General features: G+C 40.3%; 1 protein-coding gene across 4 annotated transcripts in view; it reads left to right on the top strand.

The window, feature by feature from the left end:
* Nucleotides 1-22,571, top strand: part of RSPRY1 (ring finger and SPRY domain containing 1) — a 49,476-nt gene that overhangs the window by 14,074 nt on the left and 12,831 nt on the right. For all 4 annotated transcript variants that reach the window (XM_021932003.2, XM_021932002.2, XM_021932000.2 and 1 more), the window contains exons 2-10: nt 1,188-1,692; nt 4,730-4,782; nt 5,782-5,894; nt 9,954-10,080; nt 10,864-10,922; nt 13,101-13,167; nt 13,896-14,027; nt 17,414-17,529; nt 17,952-18,095. In XM_021932003.2, coding sequence (XP_021787695.1) covers nt 1,343-1,692; nt 4,730-4,782; nt 5,782-5,894; nt 9,954-10,080; nt 10,864-10,922; nt 13,101-13,167; nt 13,896-14,027; nt 17,414-17,529; nt 17,952-18,095 — 1,161 coding nt within the window. In that variant the 5' untranslated portion in view covers nt 1,188-1,342. The remainder of the gene's footprint in view (nt 1-1,187; nt 1,693-4,729; nt 4,783-5,781; nt 5,895-9,953; nt 10,081-10,863; nt 10,923-13,100; nt 13,168-13,895; nt 14,028-17,413; nt 17,530-17,951; nt 18,096-22,571) is intronic.

Raw genomic sequence — 22,571 nt, 5'->3', positions numbered from 1 at the left:
TGATAGAGCGAGACTCCTTCAAAAATGAGTAAGTAAATACATAAAATAATGGAAGTAATATTTCTCTCCTAATTCCACTGAATTATAAATTTTGTTTATATTATTCCTGGCCAGTGCTTAGGGTATGAGGAATTAATTGTAACTAGCCAAATATTGTATAGAGACTACATACTAGCATGGTCTATTCCTTATGTGGCCTGTTCTCCAGATGTCAGCCTGTTTGTTTGTTTGTTTGTTTTTACTTTTTGCTACCAGCCCATGTAAGTCTCCTGTTTCTAAATCTTTACTTCCTTCCAGAATCTAACCAGATTTTATCAGCTTCATGAAGAACTGGTTCTTTCATTAGGTTTTTTGATGATAAACATACTGTATGGGATGAGAATGGCCATCCATGAATTCCTGGAGGGCAGGAACTATTCCTTATTCATCTTTATTCTCCTAGTCCAGCGTGGTACCTGGCACAAGGTGCTTAGTCAGTATTTTCAGGCAAAGAAATTGGTGGATCTTATTCTGAACTTTGTAACGGACATGTGCAACAAACTGATCTTTGTGAAAATACAACTTTTGTGATATCAATTTGCCTTTCCCAAAACAAAGCCTTGCTTACATAACAGAAACACTTTGTAACAACTTTATGAATTCCGTCAATTCTTGAGTGAGCTTCCAATGGGGAACTCTATCCTTTTATTCTCCTTGATATCAAATGGTGCTATCATATTTGTATCATAAAACTTGTTAAATTATCCTGTGGGTTTAAAGCAAGGAGACAATTCATTTTTTTAAAGATTTTTCTCTTTTTAACACCTATCTCTTACACAGAAAGACAACTGATTTTTTTATGATAAAACGAGCCCTTGAAAAAAAAACACACACATCCTTCTAATGTATTTCTATATACCTAGAAAAAACTATACATGTGGTTTTAAAAAAATCAATGATAACTCCTCTGGTCTATAAGAGTATGGTTTGACAATCAACTTTGTAATAGAATGATAAAAAGAAATTATTGATTGATTGCTAATTCTGTTATCCAAAGCTGTCTCTTGGTATTGGAAACCCATAAAAATAACCAAAGATGACTCTTCATTAGAATCCTCCTAATACCTATAAAATCACACTAAGAAAGTTTGAGTAATTAAGTGGTCAAGAATATTCTATTCATTTTCCTTTTTCTCATTTTCTTTTAGAACTGCTATTGGATGACCAGAATTCCCTGTAGTTGATAATGTTGGGAATAAGCTCTGCAACTTTCTTTGGCCTTCAGTTGTTAAAAACAAATAGGATGCAAATTCCTCAACTCCAGATTATGAAAACAGTACTTGGAAAACTGAAAACTACCTAAATGATCGTCTTTGGTTGGGCCGTGTTCTTAGCGAGCAGAAGCCTTGGCCAGGGTCTGCTGTTGACTCTCGAAGAGCACATAGCCCACTTCCTAGGAACTAGAGGTGCCACTGCTACCATGGGTAATTCCTGTATCTGCCGAGATGACAGTGGAACAGATGACAGTGTCGACACCCAGCAGCAACAGGCCGAGAACAGTGCAGTACCCACTGCTGACACAAGGAGCCAACCACGGGACCCTGTTCGGCCACCGAGGAGGGGCCGAGGACCACATGAGCCAAGGAGAAAGAAACAAAATGTGGATGGGCTAGTGTTGGACACACTGGCGGTAATACGGACTCTTGTAGATAAGTAAGTATCTGACTCACAGTCACCTCCAGTGGAATGAAAAGTGTTCTGCCAGGAACCATGACTTTAGGACTCCTTCAGTTCCTTTAGGACATACTCGCCAAGCCTTGTGCTCACAGGGCAAAGGAGAATATTTTAATTCTCCTCTGATGGCAGAGTAAATGAGATTTGATGTTTTTGCTTGCTGTCATCTACTCTGTCTGGAAATGTCTAAATGTTTCTGTAGCAGAAAACACTAATTAAAGCTATGATCTTTATTAGAGAATAGAATAAATATGGAGTGAGTTTATGTTGCTAGCTACAACAGGAAATGGTTTCATGTAGGCTCACTGTTAATGGTACATGCCTGTCTATTCTACTGACCTCAGATTCAAGATAAGCTGTTTTACCGAGAACATGGCTACAGGCAACTTCTCTTGGCAACATAAGGACCAAGGTCAAGGAGAGTTTTCATTATCGTTTATTTGATCCTTTATTTATCCCTTATTTGACTATCTTTAATCCATTTAGGAAGCTTGACAGTTTGCAAGGCACACCTGTACCTGTTTTGTCTTTTCCTCTGCTTTGTCTACCTCTAAATACAAAATCCCAGATTGAATAACAGTGAAATTAAAGGGCATCATTCAAGTGGAAAAAAACATTTAACTTAAAGTTGTATAGTTCAGTAGTTAAGAGCACAAAGCTTAGAACCATGATGGGCCTGGCTCAACTGCATGACATTGGGTAAGTTACTTCTTGAAGCCTCAGATTCCTCATCTGTAAATGGGGACATAATACTGTTCCCACAAAGATTATCATGAGATAATGTACATAAGGCATTTAGTGTGGAGCTTTGTACTTAACAGTTGCTCAGTAGATGGTAGTATTTTTTAAAAAGTTACTTAGGTGTTCTTTTTGCTTCAGGCCCTGCTAGTAAATGTAAGTATATAAACATTTGATAATCACGTTTATAGAAACCTAGTTTCGTTTAGTTCCTCAAAAATTAAGCATAAAACAGAGTGTATCTGTGAATACAAATGCATTTTTAGAGCTGTATTAAACTTTTCCATAAAATACTGGAGCATTTGTTAGTCTTCTAGAAGAGTAATTTTTTGGCCAGACACAATGCCTCCTACCTCTAATCCCAACACTTTGAGAGGCTGAGGTAGAAAGATAGCTGGAGGCCAGGAGTTCAAGACCAGCCTGGGCAACATAGGGAGACCCCCATCTCTACAAAAACATTTAAAAATTATCCAGGTACAGTGGCGCGTGCCTGTGGTCCCAGCTACTCAGGACTCTAAGACCAGAGTACCGCTAGTGTCCAGGAGTTTCCAGCTGCAGTGAGCTATGATCACACCACTGCACTCCAGCCTGGGCAATAGAGCAAGACCCTGCCTCAAAAATTAATTTAAAAAATTTTTTTAAATCTCTTTTACCAAATTGTAATAAAAGTTTTCCTTCCCAAATCAGGAAGTAAACCACAAGCAAAGTTAATTTAAGCTCATTGGAAAAATGGGTGCAGAATAAACTTGGAGAGAGTGAGTTTTTTTGTTTTGTTTTGTTTTGTTTTGTTTTTAAAGAGACAGGGTCTTACTCTGTCACCCAGGCTGGGGTACAGTGGCATGATCATGACTCTCTGCAGCCTCAGCCTCCCAGACTCAAACAGTCATCCCACCTCAGCCTCCTAAGTAGCTTGGACTACAGGTATGTGCTACTGCACCTGGCTAATTTTTTTTAAAGTTTTTGTAGAGCCAGGTCTTGCCATGTTGCCCAGGCTGGTCTCAGATACCTGGACTCAAGCGATCATCCAGCTTCAGCCTCCCAAAGTGCTGGGATTGCAGATGTGGGCCCCCACGCTTGGCCCCTTGCAATGTTTTAAAAGACAGTAATGTAGTTATACAAACCTCTTTGTTTTTAACTTCTTTCAACATTGAAATCTATCTTGCTGTATATAAATCTACAACTGCTTCTGACTATTACAGAGTATTCCCTTGTATGCCTGAAAGTATTATATTTTGTTACATTTTCATCTGGTGGTGGTCATTGAGGTTACTGCCAAATTTTTGTTCCTACAAATAGCACTGGAGTGAACAGCACAAATACGCATCCGTTTTTGGACCTGTGTAAAAATTTATCTAGAAGTGTTGGATATATGCATACTTAATTTTATTATTGCCAGATCATTCTCCAGAAATGTTTGCATCAGTCAATTATATTGTTTAAACAGGCAGCATCTAGTGAGTACCTGAAATTACCATACTAATTCCCATATCACGAGGTTATTCTCAGGATTAAATGACTTAAGATGATAGTTTTTTAGGCTTTTTTTTTTTTTTCCCACAGTAAAACAGAGACCCACAATATGTAAACAAATAAGTGGTGAGTTCTTAAGCAGTTAGAATTGTTTAATGGAAAACATTTCATTATTGAAGTTCCCCTGAAGGACTTTTTAAAGATTTCTGGGATCACACCACTGAATTAAGGTGTAGAATGCCACTTTGAGTCAATGTCTAGAATGTTAAATAGCTCCTTAAGTTTGGTCTTGTTTTCTTGTAATACCATTTTATGAAGTATAAGCATGTAGTATTTCCAGAGGGAAACTTCAAAATGAAGATGTGTATATAGGCCCTTGCTTCCATAAGTCCTCAACCGGGATTATCATCTCTCTTCCTGGCATTTCTTTGAGGTAAGTATAAAGATGATGTTGACCTTCCTGGCTTGTCTCAGTTGGCACTGGGCCTCTGAGTGTAAAGCTGAAAGTAGGCTGTGGTCTCCAGTTTAGTCCTGTGCTTTTACCCCAGGACACATAGTAGTCCTTGTCTGTACCCACCTGCCCATTTTGTCTGTGGGTCATTGTGGACAATGACTGGAAATTAGCACATATGGTATACATTCATCCTTACAGGTCATAGCTCAGGTTGTCTCTTCTATCTCTTTCCTTACATTTGTGTTCATTTCTTCTGTCCCTTTTTACCTCCACACCTCCAGTTTGAATTTTTATTTGGAATTGTCATTTATTTCCTCAGGTTTAATGCCTTGAATTTTTTTTTTTTTTTTTCAGTGATCAGGAACCTCCCTATTCAATGATAACATTACATGAAATGGCAGAAACAGGTATTTTTAGTTTTGTTTTTATTACTTTGTAATGAATATATAATAATGAAGAAAAGTAGCCACCTTTTGTTTTCTGTTTTGTTTTGAGATAAAAGACTCCAAAAAGACAGCATACATAACAATGAAAAAAGCTCTTACTGTATGGAAATTTCCCTGAATAGGTATAATAGGCAATGTGCGTAATGGCATTGCCCGGCCTATATTTTTAAAAGAGAAAATTTAAAAATCTTCCAGTATGCCAAAAAGAAAAAAAAAACCAAACCCTAGAATTTTACATTTCCATCTAAATAAGAATTCAGAGAGCCTCCTGGGCTCTCACCTTTTTTTTTTTTTTTTTTTTTTTTTTTTGAGACAGAGTCTTACTCTGTTGCCCAGTGCAGTGGCACAATCACAGCTCAACTGCAGCCTCAACCTACCCTGGCCCAGGTGATCACCCCACCTCAGCCTCTCAAGTAGCTAGCACCACAGGCACATGCCACACTACCCAGCAATTGTTCTGTTTTTTGGAAGAGACAGAATTTCACCATGTTGCCCAGGCTGGTCTTATACTCCTGGGCTCAAGGGATCCTTCTGCCTCAGCCTCCCGAAGTGCTGGATTACACATGTGAGCCACAGCCCCTGGCCAAGGATATTTTTTCTTCCTTAGTTTCCTAAGTATCATTCTGAAAACAAAGCCAACTGCTGAGTATACTTCATTTTCTCAGTTAACTCCTATGTAGTAAATAAGATGCTTAAAACTATTTTAATGTGAGAACACAAGACCGTAGCTTAACCTTTTTACAAATACAGGTACCCACAAATCACCAGACTCCTGTAACTTAAGATGTTTTTACTCCACCACGATGACTAGCAATTGATGATTATGTCCATGCCAAGTATTAGCTGCTAAAAATCTATTGACCAAAAGTCTTTCTTTTAATGTGAATTGATCTTGTGTGACATATTTTCACATTTTAAAAATAGTGACTCCATCATATAATCTTCTTGATTTGCTCTTAGATGAAGGATGGTTGGATGTTGTCCAGTCTTTAATTAGAGTTATTCCACTGGAAGATCCACTGGGACCAGCTGTTATAACATTGTTATTAGATGAATGTCCATTGCCCACTAAAGTAAGTTAATACTTATCTTTTAGGAAACTATCATTTTTGCTTAAGCACAGGATAAATGACCACAAAGAACATTTGATGTAATGTGTTTCATCTTTATACATTTGGGGTCTGTTTTATTCAGTATTGATTTTATTATGTAAATTTATTTTGTATTATGAAGAATTATGTCCTCTTTTTTTTTTTCTCTCTCTTTGAGATAAGAGTCTCGCTCTGTTGCCCAGGCTGGAGTACAGTGATGTGATCTCGGCTCACTGCAACCTCCACCACCCGGGTCCAAGCGATTCTCCTGCCTCAGCCTCCCAAGTAGCTGGGATTACAGGTGCCCACCACCACACCCGGCTGATTTTTGGATTTTTAGTAGAGACGGGATTTCACCATGTTGGCCAGGCTGGTCTTGAACTCCTGACCTCAAGTGATCTTCCTGCCTCGGCCTCCTCCCAAAGTGCTGGGACTACAGGCATGAACCACTGCGCCCAGCCCTCTGTCTTTTTTTTTGTTGTTTATTTTGAAACAGGGTCTCACTTTGTCACCCAGGCTGGAGTGCAGTAGAGTGATCACAGCTTACTGCAGCTGCAACCTCCCTGGGCTCAGGTGATCCTCCCACCTCAGCCTCCCATGTAGCTGGGACCACAGGTGCATGACCCCATGTCTGGCTAATTTTGTATGTTTTGTGGAGATGGGGTTTCATCATGTTGCTCTGGCCGGTCTTGAACTCCTGTGCTCAAGCAGTCAGCCCACCTCAGCCTCCCAAAGTGCTGGGATTGTAGACGTGAGCCACAGTGCCCTGCCACATTCTCTATCAAGACTTTATTTAATTTCTTTTTTTTTCTTCTTTCCCTTCCTCCCTCCTTCCCTCCCTCTCTTCCTTCCCTTTCCTCTTTTCCTCCCTTCCTCCCCTGGCCCCACCTAGGCTGGAGTGCAGTGGTGCAGTCATGGCTCACTGTATCCTCAGCCTCTCAGGTTCAAGTGATCCGCTTGCCTCAGCCTCCCATGTTGCTGGGACTACAAGCGTGCACCACCATACCCGGCTAAATTTTTTTTAATTTTTGTAGAGAAAGGGTCTCACTGTGTTACCCAGGCTGATTTTGAATTCCTGGGCTCGACGGATCCTCCCACCTTGGCTTCTTAAAGTGTTGGGATTATACATGTAAGCCACTATGCCCAGCCTAGGTTAAAATTTTTTAAATGTTAAAAATAGAAGCATTTAAGGCCAGGCGCGGTGGCTCACGCCTGTAATCCTAGCACTTGGGGAGGCTAAGGTGGGTGGATCACCTGAGGTCAGGAGTTTGAGTCCAGCCTGGCCAGCATGGTGAAGCCCCATCTCTACTAAAATACCCTGTCTCTACTAGAAATCAGCCAGGAGTGATGGCAGGCACCTGTAATCCCAGTACTCAGGAGGCTGAGACATGAGAATTGTTTGAACCCAGGAGGCAGGGGTTGCAGGGAGCTGAGATCATGCCACTGCACTCCAGCCTGGGCGACAAAGCAAAACTCTGTCTCAAAAAAAAAAAAAAAAAAAAAACAGCAGCAGTTAGGTTGGGTGCAGTGGCTCACACTTGTAATCTCAGCACTTTGGGAGTCCAAGGCAGGCAGATTGTTTGAGTCCAGGAGTTCAAGTCCAGCCTGGCAACCTGGTGAAACCCTGTTTCTACAAAAAAATCCACAAGTTAACAGGGTGTCATGGTGCATGTCTATAGTCCCAGCTTGCTCAGGAGGCTGAGGTGGGAGGATCACTTGCATTCAGGAGGTCGAGATTGCAGTGAGACAAGATTACATCATTGCGCTCTAGCCTGGTTAAAAAAAGAAGTATTTGTATCTGAGGTGGCAATCTTTATTCAGAAGCTAGAAGAGAATGTTGAGTTGCTGAGCTGATTTTCTTATCTTTCTCTAAGTGATTTCCTCAAAAGTTTTAATAATGTTTTTTATTAGGAGGAAAAACTGGGCTGGATATAGTGGTTCGTGCCTGTGATCCCTGCACTTTGGGAGACCGAGACAGGAGGATCAGTTAAGCTCAGGAGTTTGATGCCAGCCTGAGCAACATAGTGAGACCTTGTCTCTATTTTAAAAAAATAAAAATAAAAAGCCGGGCACGGTGGCTCATGCCTGTAATCCCAGCACTTTGGGAGGCCAAGGTAGACAGATCACTTGAGGTCAGGAGTTCGAAACCAGCCTGGCCAACATGGTGAAACCTCATCTCTACTAAAAATACAAAAATTAGCCAGCACGATGGCATGCACCTGTAATCCCAGCTACTTGGGAGGCTGAGGCAGGAGAATCACTTGAACTCGGAAGGTGGAGGTTGCAGTGAGCCGAGATTGTACCACTGCACTCCAGCCTGGGCGACAGAGTGAGACTCCGTCTCAAAAAAAAAAAAGTTAAAACTGCAAGCACTTTTGAATCTTACCCAAATGTATTAATGATTAGTGTAACCCTGGTTATCCCTTACATAGAACAAAAGCATCAAACTTTCGTTGTCTTAGTCCATGTGTTTTACAGAGTCTTTTTTTTTTTTTTTAATTGGATTCTGGCATCTTTCATTTTTAAGATGGAGTCTTGCTATGTTGCCCAGGCTGGTCTCAAACTCCTGGGCTCAAGCATCCTCCCACCTTGGCCTCCCAAAGTGCTGGGATTGCAGGCATGAGCCACTGTGCGTAGCCTCGATTCTGGCATTTTCATTCATCTGTTTAAGCCCAGTACAGAAAAACATTGTGGACAGAAGGGGAAAGGCTTTAGCGTACTCGCCAATGAATTTACCTTTGCCTAGGCTCATAAGAGGTGCCTGTTTCAATTTACCTTCAACTCTGTTGGGTCAGGGTGCAGTGGTTCATGCCTGTAATCCCAAACTTTTTGGGGGCTGACGCAGGAGGATCACTTAAGACCAGGAGTTTAAGACCCGCCTGGGCAACATAATGAGATCCCCATCTCTACAGAAAATTAAAATTATCTGGGCATTGTGACATGTGCCTGTAGTCCCCAGCTGCGAGAGAGGCTAAGGTAGGAGGATCACTTGAGCCCAGGAGGTAAAGGCTACAGTGAGCCATGATCACTTCATTGCACACCAGCCTGGGCAACAGAGCGAGAGCAAAAAGAAGAAAACTGTTGGGATTTGTTTTTGCTTAGTAAAACTTTTTTTTTTTTTTTTTTTTGAGACGGAGTCTCGCTCTGTCTCCCAGGCTGAAGTACAGTGGCCGGATCTCAGCTCACTGCAAGCTCTGCCTCCCGAGTTCACGCCATTCTTCTGCCTCAGCCTCCGGAGTAGCTGGGACTACAGGCGCCCACCACCGCGCCCGGCTAATTTTTTGAAGTTTTCAGTAGACCCAGGGTTTCACTGTGTTAACCAGGATGGTCTCGATCTCCTGACCTCATGATCTACCCGCCTTGGCCTCCCAAAGTGCTGGGATTACAGGCGTGAGCCACCGTGCCCGGCCGTAAAACTTTTTTTAAAGTAACTTTTTACTTCAACATCACTAGCCTTTAATGTTTTCATAATGGCATTTGAGTGGGTTTAATCTGTTTAGTGATTCAAGAATATGTAGCATATATTTGATACAACTTAAGCATTCTGAATGAAATGGAATCTAGTAAGTCATGAAAGGAGACTTTCAGGTTGATCAGAAATTTCCCATCAATGATATCATTGGGGTACATTGCATAATTTTTATATGGTCTTTCTGAGTTTATTTAACACCTGGTTATAGCTCCCCCCACCCCCCTGAGGCAGAGCCTTACTCTGTCATCCAGGCTGGAGTGCAGTGGCGTGATCTCAGCTCACTGCACCCTCCACCTCCCGGGTTCAAGTGATTCTCCTGCTCTGCCTCAGCCTCCTGAGTAGTTGGGATTACAGGCACGTGCCACCACTCCCGGCTAATTTTTGTATTCTTACTAGAGATGGGGTTTCACCATGTTGGCCAGGCTGGTGTCGAACTCTTGATCTCGTGATCCGCCCTCCTCGGCCTCCCAAAGTGCTGGTTATAGCTTTCGTCTCAAAAAAAAAAATGAGCCTGGGAAAACAACCTGTGTAGTATATGGGTCAAACCCACTTGTACTTTTTTGTTTTAGGATGCACTCCAGAAATTGACTGAAATTCTCAATTTAAATGGAGAAGTAGCTTGCCAGGACTCAGGCCATCCTGCCAAACACAGGAACACATCTGCAGTCCTAGGCTGCTTGGCTGAGAAACTAGCAGGTAACTTTGGGACACTCCACAGTGGAAGATCTTAAGTTGTTTGACATTAAAGGGAAATTTGTACTGTAGGTCTTTGATCAAACCTGCTATAACAAATAAATCTCTTAACAATGATATTGAGAGACATAGACTAACTGGAAGAAAATTACTGAAAGGCTACAGAGGTGAATGCAATTTAATTTAGCTTTGTGGATTTTCAGGGGAAATTTTAAAAGAAAAAAGTTGTGTTTATTTGCTTTAAGAATAAGGAGCAGGGAAAAGAAAAAAGGGAAAAAGCTAAATTCAGCATAACAAAGATATGCATGTATGTATATAATATATAATTTGCATATATACACACTTTATAAAGTTTAGCTAGATTATGAAGACATACAAGGTAGAGGGAGAGGAAAAGGAACTTCTGATTGGAGCAGTTCCTGAGAAGTAGATATTTAATTTGTTTATGAATATTACCCATTTTAAGAAAGTTAACAGCAAAGTATAGGGGCATAGCTCAGCTACTTACATCACATATTGTGGAAGAAACAATGGATTAGAAATCAGAATATGTGGCTGCTGGTTTGGACTCTCCCATGTGCTCGCCAAGTGCCCTGGAGTTAGTTGCTTCACTCTGTGGGCTCACTTGCTTAACTGTGAGATGGGGCTGGTACTATTTTCTACCTCAGAGCAGGATGCTTGAATAAGATAACATGCGTGAAAGAGTTCTACCAATTTGATTGCTACCAGTGATTTAAAATAATACGGCATTTTAATTTATATCAAGTGTTTGTTGTATTTGTCTAGGTCCTGCAAGTATAGGTTTACTGAGCCCAGGAATACTGGAATATTTGCTACAGTGTCTGGTAAGTGAGACATCAAAACTATTTATTCTCAGTCATCTAGAAGTGAGCATCATCTAGAACTGTGCATTTTCTCAAATTGCTGGCATAGCCTTTGGCACAGAGAATGGAATCAATTGTAAATTTTATTTGCAGGTGTTTCCCGAATGCTTATTTATTCCCTCCTATGTTTAAAAAAGAGAGTGGGATTGGAATTTATCCCAACCAGCAAAAACAGCTGAGTTGGTCTGGTTTTAAATTTAGTCATAAGATAGCTGCTATGATTGGCTCTTTTGCATGTTCCTAGAGTTTGCCAAATGGTAATAGGGACCTCCACAGTGGAAACAAAATTACATGGTGTTCAAGCCAGGAGGCCATCAAGTCAAATTCCCAGTGTATATAAATCTCTGCTCCTCCCTGCCCTCCCCCTCACTGCTACTGTTCTTAAAACTGTTGTCACTGGAGTATTTAATATATTGTATGTGAAGCTTGTGGTTTGCTGAGGCTGTGCCCTCAGATCTCTCCTAGTTCTGGCCTGTGGTCTTGAATGGTCTATATTTTTAAAAGTTATTTTTGTAAGCCTAGTGAGCATTGGCCTTTTTCAAAACTCTGGTCTGAAAACCCTTATTTGTCAATACACACTGATACATGCTTAAAACACTTGCCTTACTCTCAATGAGCACTCTGGGGATACAGCATGGCAGTCCTTTGATTTCAAGAAGTTTATTGGTTAGTTGAGGAAATAAAACTACTCAGACAAGATAATTAGCCTCCATTTTATCACAGGATGTGATCATGGGATAAAGTACTTCGTCAAGACTAAATGAGGGCCGGTCACTGTGGCTCACGCCTATAATCCCAGCATTTTGGGAGACTGAGGTGGGCAGGTCGCCTGAGGTCAGAAGTTCAAGACCAGCCTGACCAACATGGTGAAACCAGGTCCCTGCTAAAAATACAAAAATTAGCCGGGCACGGTGGCATGTGCGTATAGTCCCAGGTACAGGAGGCTGAGGCAGGAATTCACTTGAACCTAGAAAGCAGAGATTGCAGTTAGCTGGGATCTCACTGCACTCCAGTCTGGGCGACAGAGCGAGACTCCGTGTCAAAAAAAAGACTAAATGAGAGGGTGAGGGAGGTGGGTGGTATGGGTAATGAGAGCTGGGGTGTCATGAAAGTCAGACTTCCTGATGAAGGTGGACCCTCAGCTGGGTCATGCCATAAGATTAGGATTTTATTGTGCCCAGAGGAGGAAAAATTGGACTTCTTAGCTAAGGGAACATCACAGGCAGAAGCCCAGAGACAGAGAAGTGTCTGATGAGAGAAGACAGTGTTCAGAGATAGGACACAGACTGAGTAGCCAGCTAGAAAGGGTTCAGGGCCTGAAAAGCCAGGCAGAGGGATTTAGATGGATATGAGAAGAAATAGAATGCTGAATAGGCTTTCCAGCAGCAGGGATGGTGGTTATGTGAGCTTTCCAGAACTTAGGTGGGTACCAGGGAAGTCAGTGGGAATCATCTGATATTCTGGAGCTCCTCTGGTGGCTCCCAATGCAGCAGTAGGGAAAGCATGGCTATGAGAAGGTGTCATGTTCAACAGATAGACCTTTCCTTAAAGGGGAACTCATGTGACATGAACTTAAATGTAACTAAGAGAGTTCACTTGTTGCTTTCTCCTGTCTACCGTCAGCATTTGTAGAATTCCTTTCAGGAAACAGCTTAAAAACTAAGCCATTAATTGTTAATTTAATTATTTCTAATTTTGGAACTTGGTAGTGATAAGTGGTTCTTTTTAGGGTTCTAAGTAAAAGATCATTTTTAGTTTATAATTCAAGGTTTCTGTTTGGCTTGCACAAATGAATGTGAGAATCAATGTTTTATTTAACAAAGCCCTAATATAAGTTTTACGAAGTAAAATAACATAGTGTATTTAACAGGATACTTTTGAAATTTCCAAATCTATAAATTAACCTAGTGACTTTAAGAAAAAATTACAAGATTAACAGAGCCTGTCTGGTTCATTACTGTTACTGTCATTACTAACATTAGCCAAACGGATAATTGAGGACTTGAATGAATGGAACTTTTCTGACCACTCAAAAAAACATCTAGCACATACTGGGCAAGGAAATGAAACTGATAACTTGCCACCTCTGCAGGGGAATGATTTTTTTTTTTTTTTTTTTTATCTTTTGTTGTTTTTCAGAAGTTACAGTCCCACCCCACAGTCATGCTTTTTGCACTTATCGCACTGGAAAAGTTTGCACAGACAAGTAGGTATAGTGACTTCTTGCACTAATGATCTTCTGTATTGGTTGTTAAAAATTTTATTTTTCTTAGTTACTGGATGAGCCTACACTTTGAACCCCATCAGATGGGCATTACATTCTGTTTTCGTCTGGATAGACACGTTAAAGCCAATGAAGTATAACAGGGACAAAGGCAAGGATTTTCTCACCTAAGAATCGAAACTTGGTAACCATGATTACTCACTTTTTATAGCCAAAAATTTAGTAATGCGATTGCTACTTTCTAGAAAGAAGTGTGGTGGCTCATGCCCATAATCCCAGCACTTTGGGAGGCCAGGGCCAGAGGATCGCTTCAGGCCAGGAGTTCGAGACCAGGGTGGGCAACATAGCAAGACTCAATCTCTACAAAAAATTTTAAAAAATCAGCCAGGCATGGTGGCATGCACCTATGTTCCTAGCTACTTGGGATGCTGAGGCTGGGGGATCACTTGAGCCCAGTAGTTCAAGGTTACAGTGAGCCATGGTTGTGCCACTGTACTCCAGCCTAGGCAACAGAACGAGACCCTGTGACTAAAAAAAAAGGAAAAGAAAATAGTCAAAGCTCTTTGGCTATGTTATCCCTAGAAAGTTTAATTGAAGTCTAATCTAGTCTCCAATTCTTTAATTGCCTCTTCCCCTTAGCAATACTAATTTGCTGAGCAAATCATTCTACTCTTTCATTGTTAATTCAAGGATTATGTCTTTCCAAACAGGTGAAAATAAATTGACTATTTCTGAATCCAGTATTAGTGACCGGCTTGTCACATTGGAGTCCTGGGCTAATGATCCTGATTATCTGAAACGTCAAGTTGGTTTCTGTGCCCAGTGGAGCTTAGACAATCTCTGTAAGTGAGAGTTGTCCTTTATTAAAATGTCTGTTTCCATTCCCAGGCTCATTTCTTTCATAGGCTCACTGGTCTTCCTTTTGCAGTGGTAAGTATGAATCCTTATAAGGACCTCTACTGGCAGGTTGGATATATTCTAGCAGAAAAGTATCCTAGAGACCCTTTAGACAAGAATTGTATAGTATGCTTCTAATTCCAGCATTTTCTTGTTCAAAAACCTTTACTGGCACCCAGTTTCCTACTGCATCAAAGCCCTTAATTATATGGCACTGTCTAACCAGCTCTTTCCAACACAAATCATCTCACTGTCCTACAAACAGGTCCTGACGATTCCTACCTCTGGACCTATTCCCCTCACTTGGAAATCCCTCTTTACTCCTCTCCCTTTCCGAACTTTGCTCTTCAAAACCCAAGTCATGTCTTACCTACATCATGAGAACTGTTCCTGATTTTTCTCTTTTCCTCCTCCAAGGGCTGCTGGAACAAAAACTATTATAGGTTGAGTTTCTCTTATAGTTTGAATTTCTCTTATCTGAAATGCTTGGGACTGAAAGTATTTCAGATTTCACATTTTTTCAGATTTTGGAGTATTGGCAGATACCCGGTTAAGCATCCCTAATCAAAAAATCTTAAATCCTCCATTGAGCATTTCCTTTGAGCCTCATGTCTGCACTCAAAAAGTACTAGATTTTGGAGCATTTTGGATTTTCAGATTAAGAGTGATCAACCTGTATACTTCTGTACCCTCACTCCCCCATCCATAGTTAGTACTGTGCTAAAGCACAACTGACATGTAAATCCACCCCGACTGTTACCCCAATATTGTGGGGAAGAGCTTCCTGCACAGCCTGTGAAGTGCTAGTTAAAGAATAATTCTGAAAGAGTGCAATTTGGATTTTGTTCATGCAAAGTGATTCTCTAGGGAATGGAAGCATAAATCTAGCAGTGCTGCCTTTCCTAGCATTTGTTTGATTGCTCTTCAAATGGCAATGCTGCAGCAGAGCTCTGGCTATGTCTCCCCACCTATTCTGCCATTTACGAGCACATCTACTCCTTAACTAGGATAGCACTACCTTATTTATTTGTTTGTTTATTTTTAACGTATGAAAAATCAGTGTGTTTTACCTTCCAGGAGGATTATTTTTAATGGACATATAGTAATACATATTTTTGGAGCACATGAGATATTTTGATACAGTCATACAATGAGTAATTACCACATCAGAGTAAATGGGATATCTGTCCCCTCAAGCATTTATCATTTATTTGTGTTACAAACATTCCAATTATACTCTTTTGGTTTTTTAAAATTTCTTTGTTTTACACTTTTATTTTCTTTTAGTTATTTTTAAATGTACTATAAATTATTGTTGACTTAGTCACCCTGTTATGCTGTCAAATACTAGGTGTTCTTCATTCTGTCTAGCTATATTCCCATTAACCAACCCCATTTCTCCCCGACCCCGACTACCTTTCCCAGCCTCTGGTAATCATCCTTCTATTTTCTCTTTTCATGAGTTCAGTTGTTTTAATTTTTAGCTCCCACAAAAATTAGTGAGAACGTGCAAAGTTTGTCTTTTTGTGCCTGACTTATTTCACTTAACATCATGTCCGACAGTTCCATCCATGTTATTGTAAATGACAGGATCTCATTCTGTTTTTGTGGCTGAACAGTACACTATTATGTGTATGCGCCACATTTTCTTTATTCATTTGTCTCTCTGTGGACACTTAGGTTGATTGCAAATCTTGGCTATTGTGAGTGCTGCAATAAACATGAGATTGCAGATATTTCTTTGATATATTCATTTCCTTTCTTTTTGCTATATATCTAGCAGCAGAATTGCTGGATCATATGGTAGCTCTGTTTTTAGTTTTTTGAGGAACCTCCATACTGTTCTCCATAGTGGCCGTACTAATTTGCATTCCTACCACCAGTGTACAAGGGTTACCTTTTCTCCACATCCTCACCAGCATTCACTGTTGCCTGTTTTTTTGGATAAATGCTGTTTGTACTGGGGTGAGATGATAGCTCATTGTAGTTTTGATTTGGATTTCTCTGATGATCAATAATGTTGAGTACCTTTTCATATATCTGTTTGCCATTTGTATGTGTTCTTTTGATAAATGTCTATTCAGTTGTTCTGCCCACCTTTTAATCAGATTATTGGATGTTTTCCTGTTGAGTTGTATGACCTTCTTATATATTGTGGTTATTAATCCTTTGTCAAATGGATAGTTTGCAAATAGTTTCTCCCATTCTGTGGGATCTCTTTACTTCGTTGATATTTCCTTTGCTGTAAGAAACTTTTTAGCTTAATATGATCCCATTTGTCCATTTTTGCTTTGGTGCCTGTGCTTTTGGGGTATTCAAGAAATCTTTGCCCAGATCAGTGTCCTGGAGAGTTTCCCCAATGTTTTAGTAGTTTCATAGTTTGAGGTCTTAGATTTAAGTCTTTAATCCATTTTGATTTGATTTTTGTAGACGATGAGAGATAGGGGTCTAGTTTTATTCTTTTGTTTATGGATATGTGGTTTTTCTAGCACCATTTATTGAAGACACTGTCCTTTCCCCCAATGTATGTTCTTGGCACCTTTGTTGAAAATGAGTTCACTGTAGATGTATGAATTTATTTCTGGATTCTCTATTCTGTTCCATGGGTCCATGTGTCTGTTTTTATGCCAGTACCATGCAGTTTGGGTTCCTGCAACTCCGTAGTATAATTTGAAGTCAAGTAATGTGATTCCTCCAGTTTTGTTTTTTTGCTCAGGGCCAGGTTTTTTGCTATTCTGGGTCTGTTGTAGTTAGGATAAATTTTAGGATTATTTTTTCTATTTCTGTGAAGAATGTCATTGGTATTTTGATAGGGATTGCATGGAATCTGTAGATTGCTTTAAGTAGTGTAGACATTTTAACAATATTGAGTCTTCCAATCCATGAACATGGTATATCTTTGTGTCCTCTTCAATTTCTTGCATTAGTGTTTTATAGTTTTCATTGTAGAGATCTTTCACTTCTTTGATTAAGTTTATTCCTAGGTATCTTATTTTATTTATAGGTTTTGTAAATACAATTACTTTCTTGATTTCTTCTTCAGATTGTTTGCTATTGGCATATAGAAATGCTATTGATTTTTGTATGTTAATTTTATATCCTGCAACTTTACTGAATTTGCTTTTTAGTTCTAATAGCTTATTGGCAGATTTTTTTAGGTTTTCCTAAATATAAGATCATATTATCCACAAACACAGATAATTTGACTCCTTCCTTTCCATTTTGGATGCCCTTTATTTCTTTCTCTTGTCTGATTGCTGTAGCTGGCACTAGCTTCTTCTTTTCCCCACAGCTACCTGCCTTAGAAACATGAACACTCTTTCTTTTGCAGTTTTAAAAGAAGGTAGACAGCTGACCTATGAGAAAGTGAACTTGAGTAGCATTAGGGCCATGCTGAATAGCAATGATGTCAGCGAGTACCTGAAGATCTCACCTCATGGCTTAGAGGTAGGTAACGCTTCTACAGTTAGACCCTTTAGGGGATGACAGGGTAATTATTTTAATCGTTGCATAGCCAGTTGTCTTAGGGCTGGTGCTTCCCTCTCTCCCTGTATTTTGGAAATGTTGCTGACTTCGTGGGGAAGTCTTGATGAAAGATCTGCTTATGAACAGAAGGTACCATAAGGCACTAAATGTGTCAGGATTAAAGAACTGTTTGAAGAATGGCTGCAAACAATTCTTTGATTCTGTATGTTGCCAAATGCCTTATATAGTTTGATTTTATACTTTTTGTCACTGAGGATGGATGGAGGAAACAGTCCACCAGAAGCTTTAATAAGGAAAAATACACTCAGCCTTCCCAGTAGTCAGTTATCTTTGGTGGTCTTCAGGCCCTCATGGTTGATTGTCACATTTTTTGGTTTTGCCAGGCTCGCTGTGATGCCTCCTCTTTTGAAAGTGTGCGTTGCACCTTTTGTGTGGATGCTGGGGTATGGTACTATGAAGTAACAGTGGTCACTTCTGGTGTCATGCAAATTGGCTGGGCCACTCGAGACAGCAAATTCCTCAATCATGTAAGTACCCTAGAGAACTGTGAAAATGGGGGCAGTGGCAGTTTGCTTTTTCCCCCTAGTTGGTGGGTGGAAAATACTTAGACATACTTATTTTTCAAATAGATTTGCTCAATAATCTTTTCTTGGGCTGAGCCACACGGTACCAGATCCCTAACAATGATCTACTAAACTGATAGAAAAATAGGAAAACACAAGTGAAATTGCCCCTCAGCCTTTTCTTTTTCTTGAATCTTAAGTTCACGCTAATTTTTCACCTAGAGGCTGGATATGTCCTTTGTCTTTGTAGGCTCTGCTTCTTCCCCAGCCACATATTTGGCTCATTTCTTATACAGGAAGTAGTGCTGATTATTACCATGAGTTTAAGCTCTAAGAGCTTTGTAGGGATTCTCTTACTTTCAAGAAATAGAGTGTTGGCTTGACTTCTTTCACTTGACTTTTACCTAGTAATTAGTTGGCGCATTTTTCTCAATATTTAGTTATTTATCTTTTGTTATAGAAAGCTGTAATATAAAGGGGAAAATTAAATCCTAGCATAAGTAGCATTGAAGGTGTTGGAGTTCCTCCCTTTCCTACAGATGTATGATTTCTTGCCACTTTATACCCTTCTAACACCCAGGCCAATTGGCTTTCTTCTGTTGATCAAATTATAAGCTGTTTGGAATTAATCCAGTTTTGATCAGGAATATTTTGTTTTCATATGATTTCTACCGTTTGAGGTGGGAGAAGCCCCTTGAATTATTTTGTTAATCTAAATAATAGTCCCCCATCCAATATGTAAGATCCTGGAATGGGTTTTAGAAGTGATCCAACAAAATCAAATTAAACTTGCCGGCCATAAGCATGGTGAAGTTTTCTGGTTTTTTGCTTTGCTTTTAGAGGCAGGTCTCACTGTGTTGCTTAGGCTGGCCTCGAACTCCTGGGCTCAAGCCATCCTCTTACCTCAGCCTCCCGAATAGCTGGGACTACAGGAACATCCCATGGTGAGCTACTTATAAGCATAGTTTTTAAAGGCCTATTTCAGCAAGGCTGTATTTCACCCTGGAATTGTTGATGGTGTATTATTAAAACTCCTAGGCTGGAGAGAGACAAATTGGAGGAAAAGGGCCAGTGGAGAGGTCAAGTCTGGACTCTTGTCTGGGGTGGAGAACTAGACCCCAGTCTGCCAATCATCTGATTCCCACAATAGCTTTTACTGTTAGAATTTCCATTTCACAGATGAGAAAACTGAGACAGAGTAGGAAGAAACTCATACCAGAATTCAGTGGCCTTCCTATTCTACAGCAGTTGTTTTTTTTGTATTCAAAAATGGGGAAAATCTCAGAGAATTAGCCAATTTCCTCATTTGGAAATGAAAAATTGTTCTAGAACTAGAAGTGATACAGGGGATTCTTCCACAGAGGAAGCTTCAATATAAAATTTGTTTCTCCTGATTTGGCAGCAAACACACTACAGATCTAGATCTGACACCGAATGTTACAAATGTGTTTTTTTAATGACCAGTGAAGCTGGATCTTTTCATTTGCTTGATGAAACTGTAATTTTTGCCATGTAGTTGCAGACCTTTGGCTTCTCAAGTTAAAGACTTAAATACTGTTTTTTTATCCCGCGGATCAAGAAACCAGGCTATTGGTTTCTTTAAAAGCAAACATTCTTCCCTGATCCAAGCATTAGTTGATTCCCTATTAGAAACTGATAAAGTCTGATATGATGTCTTTTCCCAAATACAGGATTTTAATGATATTGCCATATTTAAAACTTTGCTTCAAATGTACATTGTTCTGGTGATTCTAATCTTTTTGCCTATTCAGACAGGGTGTGATTCTATGGAGTAAGTCATTCCTAGGATACATCCAGTTTCAAAAGATTCCAAGTGTCTCCATAGTGCCTCTTACTTGAACTCTTGCTGCTTAGATTTCCATTTTAAAAGGCTGGCCACTGGGCTCAATTTTAAGTCATTAAAATAAGCTTAAGGATAGTTCTGTTCAGGTAATCTACAGAACAGTTTTTCTTGTTGTATTGTATATTTTTATGGAGGCTTAGGAGGAGCAACTCTCCAAGGGTGTACTCTGATTTATCTAAAATATCTTTTGCCTTTTGGCCGGGCACGGTGGCTCACACCTGTAATCCCAGCACTTCGGGAGGCTGAGGTGGGTGGATCACTTAAGGTCAGGAGTTTGGTCAACATGGTGAAACCCCGTCTCTACTGAAAATACAAAAATTAGCTGAATGTGGTGGTGAGCACCTGTAATCCCACCTACTCGAGAGGCTGAGGCAGGAGAATTGCTGGAAGATGGGAAGCGGCAGTTGCAGTGAGCCCGGATTGCACCACTGCACTCTAGCCTGGGCAATAGAGTGAGATTCTGTCTCATAAATAAATAAATAAATAAATAAATAAATAAATAAATAACTTTTGCCTTTTCATGAGCGTCTGTCATGTGATAGATCTTCCACATATTCATCTTTAATCTTTTTGAGAGTTTGGAAAGATACTATTCTGCCATTTAAAGATGAGGAAAATCAAGTTCAGAGAAATTAAGAAACTTGTCCAAAGCCATCTAGTCTCTAGCTGCTAGAGATATCAAACCCTGGTCAGGATAGCCCATGCTCCTTCCCCTGTTGAAGCATCCTGCCTTGGAGAAAATGACTCTGGCTATCTCAGACAGAAAAGGAATGACTTAGAAGCCTTTCCAGGGCCTCCAGATTATGGAGAAGTTTGGGAACTAGACAGGCTCCAAGGCAATGTCAAGGACAAGAAACAGGAAGTACAACAGCCAGTGTTTTAGGGGAATGATCTGGCCAGCATGTAGCCACCATTGCTGCTAGAAATCAATCCTAACTATCCCTCTGTGTGGGGTCACTTGCACCATACTGAGTGTTTGATGGGAAGGTCCAGCTGGCCAAGGCTAGGTCATATCTTTACCTTTCCACTTCCAAATGAGGCGGCAGAACACTGTCTTCATACATTTCCCATAACAGGAAGCAGTTGGGATGCTCTACAGCAGGAAAAAGACAGTGTCCACCACATGGGACTATTCCCTGAATGACAAGCTGTGGATAAACTTTCTTTTGTTTGTATTTGGTAATGTTTCCATTGCTAAAATATGCATGACCAAAAAACAGTTCAAAATAAATACCAAGCTAGCCACTCTATTCTCTCATTTATCTGTCCTAGCCAATGGAAACCAAAATTAATCCTACTGGGAACATTTTGAGCTGAGAGAAGGTGTAGAACATCTAGATTATTCTCTGAGATGTAAGCTCAAGAGATTTTTAAAGTGCATCTCAGCTAGGCAGAGGCATCTTCTCCTTAAATCTGTAGATACTGCTCTGTAGTTAAAGTTATTAGAGTTCCTTCTTTGTGCTACAGTGCCACTCTGTTGTGGAACTTATCCAGTCATCAAAGACACTGCATAGTAAAGGATGTGTAATGAGTCTGTTCTTTACCAACTCATCGTGGCTAGTTTCTAGGAATTTCTTTCAAGTGTTCTGTCAAGGATTTATCAGGACATTAAAAGGTGAAGATAGAAAAGAATTGCTTGCCTTTTACCTATGCCCCAATGCCTACACTTTAGTGGTTTTTAAGTTTTTTACTTACTGACTCGTTCAGCCTTTGAAAGGGATGGCAAGACATTCTTTCTAGCAAGTGGTGAATTTGTTTTCTTTTGTTTTGAGACAGAGTCTGACTCTGTCACCCAGGCCAGGGTGTGGTGGCACGTGGTCTCTGCTCACTGCAACCTCCGCCTCCCAGGTCCAGGCAATTCTTGTGCCTCAGCCATCAGAGTAACGGGGATTATAGATGTGCACCACCACACGGATGATTTTTGTATTTTTAGTAGAGACAGGGTTTTGCCATGTTGGCCAGGCTGGTCTCAAACGCCTGGCCTCAAGTGATCCGCCTCCCAAAGTGCTGAGATTACAGGCATGAGCCAGCGCTTCTGGCAGCCTCGGGTGGTGAATTTCTAAGGCAATTAGATGCAAGCTCATTTAACTCTTGAATAGTCTGAATAGTGAATATCAGTAGCTATTTCAGGAGAGTCCCTTTGGAGAGCATTCATCTAAATTCAGTATGTATGTTGTAATCCAAAAATTTAGTACAAAATCATTGCGTTCGAACTTTTTTTCCAATCTATCTCCTCACTGTATTGTTTGCCCCATAGAAGAAACAGGCCATCAGGACCTGATCTTACCTGGATTTGGCCATTTTCAATTTCTTTCTCTAGTAAAACTTTTCACCATTGTTCCTTAAAGATAGCAGTTGTCTGATTTGCTTGCTGCTTCTATTTTTTATAAGCACTCAAAATAATTTCTTAAGATCTCAGCCACCCTTTTATTTTAACAGTTCTGTGAAATAATTGAAAGGCAGTAAGTAAGAAAAAGAAGAAACTGCCAGGTACGGTGGCTCACGCCTGTAATCCCAGCACTTTGGGAGGCCAAGGCGGGCAGATCACCTGAGGTCTGGAGTTCGAGACCAGCCTG

The sequence above is a fragment of the Papio anubis genome, chromosome 18, assembly GCF_008728515.1.
Source record: "Papio anubis isolate 15944 chromosome 18, Panubis1.0, whole genome shotgun sequence".
Lineage (NCBI taxonomy): Eukaryota > Metazoa > Chordata > Mammalia > Primates > Cercopithecidae > Papio > Papio anubis.
The sequence above is the reverse complement of the archived record's forward strand: the minus strand, read 5'-3'. Positions and strand labels throughout refer to the sequence as shown.